The sequence below is a fragment of the Gekko japonicus genome, unplaced genomic scaffold (assembly GCF_001447785.1).
Source record: "Gekko japonicus isolate JY-2015 unplaced genomic scaffold, Gekko_japonicus_V1.1 scaffold83, whole genome shotgun sequence".
In the NCBI taxonomy this organism is placed as follows: Eukaryota; Metazoa; Chordata; class Lepidosauria; order Squamata; family Gekkonidae; genus Gekko; species Gekko japonicus.
The window spans coordinates 844,669-851,813 of record NW_015168655.1 but is presented as its reverse complement, the minus strand read 5'-3'; the positions used below and the strand labels follow the sequence as shown (position 1 = coordinate 851,813).

At 46.9% G+C, this 7,145-nt stretch overlaps 1 protein-coding gene across 1 annotated transcript in view; it reads right to left on the bottom strand.

Annotated features, from left to right (window-relative positions):
- AKAP6 (A-kinase anchoring protein 6) overlaps positions 1-6,414 on the bottom strand; it is a 325,414-nt gene extending 319,000 nt beyond the window's left edge. Inside the window, exon 1 of the mRNA XM_015415204.1 lies at positions 6,281-6,414. Within this exon, the coding sequence (XP_015270690.1) occupies positions 6,281-6,336 (56 nt within the window). The 5' untranslated portion in view covers positions 6,337-6,414. The remainder of the gene's footprint in view (positions 1-6,280) is intronic.
- Positions 6,415-7,145: the final 731 nt, after the last annotated feature.

Below are 7,145 nucleotides of genomic sequence, written 5' to 3'. Positions count from 1 at the left end.
ATTTGCAGCGCACCAACTTTGAGCTCCTCATTCTCAAGCTCGGAAGATCTCGCTGCTGCTGCCACGGCTCCGGCGGGGCAGAGACTGCTCGCCGCCCTCTCCCCCCCCCGAAAGGCTCCCAGCAGCTTCTGGGCTCGCACCAAACAAACAGCTACACTTTGGCTCGCAACAGAATCGCCTCTCCCCCCTTCCCCTCCTGCCGCCTGGCTGCTCTCTTAAAGGGGCCGGCGCCACTTCAATAGCACCCTCGGAGTCACCCGCAATGTCCACTTGGCTCGGGCTTGCTCCTTGAGGGGAGTTTTGTCCAAAAAATTAAAATGCAAGTGAATGGAACCTCCACCCCAGATCCTCTTGGCATTCAGATGCATCGCAGCTGCAGTCCTAAGAGGGCACTTTCCTGGGAATGAGTCCCGTGGCATGATGGGGGACTTCCTTCCGAGTAAACCTGCAGTAGATCGGGGGCCGATGGGAGGGGAGGCAGCCGAGGGTCTGGGGTGGCGCACGGGCTTGACCCAGGACTCCCCTCCCCACCTCTCCAAAGGGGGAGAGAAGTTGGACTTCCTTCTCTCCAGGCCCCACCTGGAGGCTGGCAACCCCGTAACTGGGCATGGGGGCAACAGAAGGTAACTTCACCTAGGATGCAAAAAAAAACCTCGGGCCGGCCCTGAGTGGACCTAGTATCGTCCATGATGGCACTGGGACTCTCCCAATTCATATCAACCCCCACACACCGGGCTGGGCACACGCTCGATTTCGCAGCTGAAGTAATAGTGGACCAGATTACTGCATTAGCAGTATCATGGTCGGACCACTATGCCATCTGAATGTTCCACCCCAACCCTGTTTAGGTGGCGAGCAGATTTTAGCTCGCCCGTGGAGCCAAATGGACCCAGAGCGGCTTCAAATGGCTCTGTGGGATCCAAGGCCCCCTGGCGGCTTGTTGGATGAACTTGTGGAGGACTGGCATAGCCGGGTCTCCACAGCCATCGACAAGATTGCTCCCCGGTGCCCTCTTCACGCTCACTCTAGGCTGGCTCCCTGGTACACCCAGGAGTTGCAACTAATGAAGCAAGAGCTAAGATGGCTAGAGAGACGGTGGCGCCATGCCCACGATGAGGCAACAAGAGCATCTTATAGGACGTTTATGAGATCCTATGAGATGGCAACCAAGCCCACTAAGAGAGAATTCTATGTGGCCACGATTGCGTCCATGAACTCACGCCCAGCCCAATTGTTTAGAACAATTCTGTCTTTAACAGCGCTGTCACAGGACAGGCAAAACACTAGGGAATTGGATATTGGCTGTGAGGCATTTGCGAGCTATTTCACGGATAAAGTCTTGGCGCTCCACCACGATCTCCCCGCCACAGTTGAAACAGTGAGTGAACTCGAGGCCCCCTGCACGTCTTCGATTCTGGGTTTGGATTGTTTTAGCCCACTCAGCCTGGAGGAAGTTGACATATTGCTCGTATCTGTGCGCCCAACCACATGCAGCCTTGATCCGTGCCCTTCCAGCAGGCCACGAGGAGTTTCGAGGTGCCCTAAGGGAGATTGTCAACAAGTCCCTCTCTGAGGGGCGATTCCTGGGGGCACTCAAGGAAGTGATGGTCCGCCCCCTCCTGAATAAACCATCACTGGATCTGGCTAAATTGGCCAACTATCGTCCGGTTTCCAATTTGCCCTATTTGGGCAAATTAATTGAGAAGGCGGTGGCGATACAGCTACAGGGTTTCCTGGATTATGCTTCCACCTTAGTCCCCTTCCAGTCCGGCTTTTGCCCGGGGCATGGGACAGAGACAGAGCTGGTCACCCTTACTGATGACCTCCGGAGGCATCTGGATCGAGGCAGTGTGGCAGTACTGTTGTTGTTAGATCTGTTGGCCGTGTTTGACACGGTCGACCACCAGCTGCTGACCCACTGCCTCGCCAACGCGGGAATACAGGGGCTTGCCCTTCAATGGCTTGCCTCTTTTCTCCAGGGTCAGGGACAAAGGGTGGTGCTAGGGGAACAGCAGTCCCGAAGACACCCGCTTGAATGCGGTGTGCCTTAGGGGGCAGTGCTCTCCCCGATGTTGTTTAACATCTATATGCGCCCAGCTCTATCTGATGTTGGGTGGCCGGTTGGACTCCAGCCCAGAAGATCTGAACTGGGCACTGCAAGCCGTGGCTGGTTGGCTTCGACTGAGCTGGCTGAAACTAAACCCAGCGAAGACGGAGGTCCTGTGCCTGAGTTGGGGTGGTCTGGGGATGGGGATCCCTCTCCCAACCTTCGATGGGGTGCCTTTGGTGCCAGCGTCGGAGGTTAGGAGTCTGGGAGTGCTCCTGGATTCCTCCTTAACTATGGAGGCCCAGGTGGCAGCCACTGCCAGCTCGGCCTTTTACCACCTTCGGCTGATTTGGCAGTTGGTTCCCTTCCTCGACCGCAATGACCTGGCTACAGTGATCCATGCAACGGTCACCTTGAGATTGGACTACTGTAACACTCTCTTCATGGGGTTACCTTTGTCACAAATTTGGAAGCTGCAGTTAGTGCAGAATGCTGCGGCCAGGCTCCTGATGCGTCTCCCTCGATGGGAGCACATCCAGCCTGTGCTGAAAGCACTGCACTGGCTGCCAATAGCATTCCAAATTCACTTCAAGGTGCTGGTACTTACCTTTAAAGCCCTATATGACCAGGGTCCGACATACCTGAGGGACTGCCTTTCCCCATACGTACCCCAGAGAACACTACGGTCGGGGGCTCAACACCGATTAGTGATCCCAGGCCCCAGGGGGCCAGGCTTGTGGCAACCAGGGCCAGGGCTTTTTCAGTGGCGGCTCCTACCTGGTGGAACGAGCTCCCGGAGGAGATCAGGGCCCTGCGGGACCTCTCACAGTTCCGCTGGGCCTGTAATACGGAGCTCTTCTGCCAGGCTTTCAATTAGGAGCCACCAACAACTATTTCATGGTAACAATGAGGTAATGGGGTGGCCCATTATAAAGATCGAGCCACAGTATCGCGATGGATCGGTACCGCTGAATTGAGTTTTTGGGTAACACCCACAGGTCACCATGTTGATTCGATCGAATGATCAACATCACTGAACACTTTATTTTTGCTAAACATAGTTGTTTTATTCTGTTTTTAATGTTTTATATTTGGCAGATGGTGCCCTTGATTGTGAGCCCGTCCGCGGGGAGGGCGGGTTAGGAATTTAATTATAAATAAATAAATCTGTAATAGCAGGATATCTCCAGGTGCTACAGGGAGGGTGGCAACCCTAGTGCAGGGAAACCTCAGCCTTCAAAGGACTACATATAATAAAGGCCAGAAGGCCTGTTAGGGCTTCACTGGGAAAACAGTAGCCTTCTTTTCTGCTGCTTTAAAAGCTAGATGAGCACGTCCATGCCTAGAAGAAGAAGAAGAAGAAGAGATTGGATTTATACCCCGCCCTTCACTACCCAAAGGCGTCTCAGAGTGGCTTACAAACTCCTTTTCCTTTCCCTCCCAACAACAGACACCCTGTGAGGTAGGTGGGGCTGAGAGAACTCTGACAGAAACTGCTCTTTTTCAAGAACAGCTCTTATCAGAACTACGGCTTGCCCAAGGTCATCCAGCCAGGTGCAAGTGGAGGAGTGGGGAATCAAACCCGGTTCTCCCAGATCAGAGTCCGCGCACTTAGCCACTACACCAAACTGGCCTAAGTCGTTTAAAGCAATAATAAACAACAGCATTAGCAATCACAATACTAAAAGTCTTGCACAGGAATGGCTATGTAGATGTTGTGCTGTTTGTTACCATTAATGTCACAGAAATGATTTAATTATTTACTTCATTTATACCCTACCTTTATCCCCAATGGAGATCCAAAGCAGCTCATGTTGTTCTCTTCTCCTCGATTCTATCCTAACATTAACCTTCTGAGGTAGGTTAGGCTCAGTGTGTGACTGGCCCAAGGTCACCCAGCAAGCATCGTTGGCAGAGAGAGTGTTCAAACATGGGTCTCCCAGATCCGTGCCTGCACTCAGATCACTACACTCAGTAACCTAATTAATGTCCTTCACTAGAAGAACAAAAAGAAAAGCCAGGGAGATGCTATAATATGCACAAAACTATTGTATATAACAACACACTTATATAAATGTGAAAAGCATAATAGATATAGATATAATTTGCAAAAGATCAGATATATACAAAATCCATAAAATACAATATAGCAGGTGAATATCAGGTTAACTCTAGCTTTGGGAAACATTTGCTGTTATGATTGGTGCCCGACATTATGAATGAATGAATGAATGCTGTACTATAAGATGTTATGATATGTAAGTTTGATACTACATCACCCAATGGAAGAATAGAACAACAGACTTGTATTGTGTTAAGGAAGTTTACTTCTGAGGAAGTGGGACCTACAAAGCGAAGAGAGAATCCGGAACCTTTGTTATCTGTTAACTTACCTGTTACTTACACTTACCTGTTAACTTACCTGATTATTTAATCTGATATTCACCTGCTATATTGTATTTTATGGAGTTTGTATATATCTGATCTTTTGCTAATTATATCTATATCTATTATGCTTTTCACATTTATATAAGTGTGTTGTTATATACAATAGTTTTGTGCATATTATAGCGTCTCCCTGGCTTTTCTTCTTTTTGTTTATGGTCTTTTAAGATGGGAGGTCTCTTTTTGGATTGATCTTCACTAGAGGAACCACATTTTAGCAATGTGGAGAAAGAATTAGATTTTCTGTTGTACAAACTACAGGCATCCTGCTGCAAAAAAACCTGATGTTCACTGGAAAACATCCATAGCATATACATGAAATGGACAGCAACTGCTTGTTATTGTTGCATTAAAAACTGATAATCCAGCCTAATGACTTTCCAGTACTGAAACAGAGATTACCTGAATATATGTAAATATTAAAATGCTGGCATTTTTGTACTTTAAATCGGGTTGTGATTCACAGCCCATTGACAATGTTCCACCAGTTTTCACAAGTCTGCATCGTATCAAGCTAATTTATTTGAGGCTGTGGTCACATGGCAAGTGTACCGCGATTTGTTCCCACTGTAGATTTGATTGGGGATTTTTTTGCGCAGCAATGCTCCAGGCACTGTCCAGACAGCCACGCCGCCCAAGTCGTAAAACTCACACACACACAAAAAAACAACTACCGGAAGACCGTTCAGACCACCTAATCGCAATCATTGCAAGAGATGACTGTCCAGATAGGCAAATTGCAGATTCAAAGCGCAAGTACCCGGAAAGTAGTTGATTTTCCTGGTGTTGGAAAACTCGCTAGGCAACCAGGAGGATTGCACGAGTGAGCCCACTTTGGTGCAGGAGACAGGTGTGGGCGTCTGATCAGCAATTTTAAATGCGAGAGGGAACAGCGGTGAAACCCGATCAAAATGACCATGTGACCACAGCCTAAGACTCTTTTCCCAACCACTCTGATTTATTATCTGAACCCTGAGCTGAACACTGTATAGTCTGAATGAAGAACGATATTTTAAGGTTTCTTGCATATCCTCAGCATCATTTTCTTCAACAAACTGATTTTTCTTAGGTCCACTAAGCTGACAATTGCCAATTGCTGACATAAGCATGGCTCCCAGGTGAACTAACTACTCCCCACTGATTAATATCTAGCAATAGCCAAGGAAGGACAAAGCCTTGAACAGTGGCTGCTCTAAATAAAACTGACTCCTTGTACTGACTCTCCAGGGCTCTCAGTGCACCTCACCACAAGAAATAATACTAAAGCATCAAGATATGCTTTTAGAGCATGATTCCATATACACAAATCACCAAAGCTCCCCCGGGTGACTTGCAAATGTATCTGAATCCGGGAAGGATTCTTCTGAACCTCAGCAGCCTTGGTAATCGCTGACTAGCTTTCACTTGTTTCACCCAAGCTTCTGCGGAGTCTCTCCAGATAGTGCCAGCTTTACACAGGAAGCTATTAAAATGGAGACAACGCTTATAATCTTGTACCCCTAATGAAGCCACACTGCATAACTGCCAAGAACAAAATTCAAAAAATAAATCATATTCCTACTTAGCTCAATGTCTTAAAAACCACAATCAAAACAGACCAGTGCTTGCTAACTAGGGCAAAGCTTTCAAGCTTTTCCCCTAAAGCCCAATGGTGTTTGAAAAACAATCTATTGAAGATAGAAGGGACTGAATGAGTACATCTAATTCACTGCACTGTTCTTTGCCAGAATCAAAAGCAGCCATAATCCCAGCTACCTAGCACAACACGAAAGCAAAGATCTCACGCACAATCCCAGGAGAACTGGCATCTTCAGGCTGTGTCTTTCCCGGCTGTCATTCTTCATGCTAATCCAGGAGCGCCAGGCTCCTCCTCCTTGTCCTGGCAGAGCAAGGAAACCATCGTGCCATCGCTGCACCAACCTATAAACTCATTCTGGTCCAATTGTGTAAATACAAGCTTGACATGTGTGCCCTGTTTGCAGTAGAAAATAACCAAGCTCCTGTCAAAAGTTAAATTTAGACACAAAGAAATGACTACGGTACCACCAAAGAGTTTCAAAGAGCATGGAAAGATTTATAACAACCCACTACTGAAATCTGTGTTTGAGGTAGGCAAGAGTGCTTGAGGCTAAACTGCTCTGCTCCAGCTGTTCCAAACCCTGGAACCACTCAATAGGATAATTCAGTCATTCGAGATATCTTCCTCATGCATTATCTCATGCAGCTAAATGGATTTGGCTTCCCCGTCACTCCACCAAAAGGCTGCCTTTCCCAAAACAGAACTCATTATTCATTATAAGTCAGTTCTATATATGTCAGTTGAAACAGCCTGGTAAGTCTACATTGGTAGAGTAACTTTATTGTATATGGCCATAGGCCTTTACAATCCATTTCTGATAAAATGTAAAATTTAAAAAAATCAGAAATGTACAAACATAATGTAAAATGTACCGATTTAAAATTTATACGTCTCTAATATCTAACTGTTATTATTTATATCTTTTATTACCATATTTTCTCTGATCTTCATTGCTGCCAGAGCAAAAAGTGCCATCTTATTAGATATAAAAGGATTGGTGTCTGATAGCATATAAGATAATTTATCAGTCAGACAAGGAATAAACACTACATAAAATGTCGGCAAGAGGTTTTT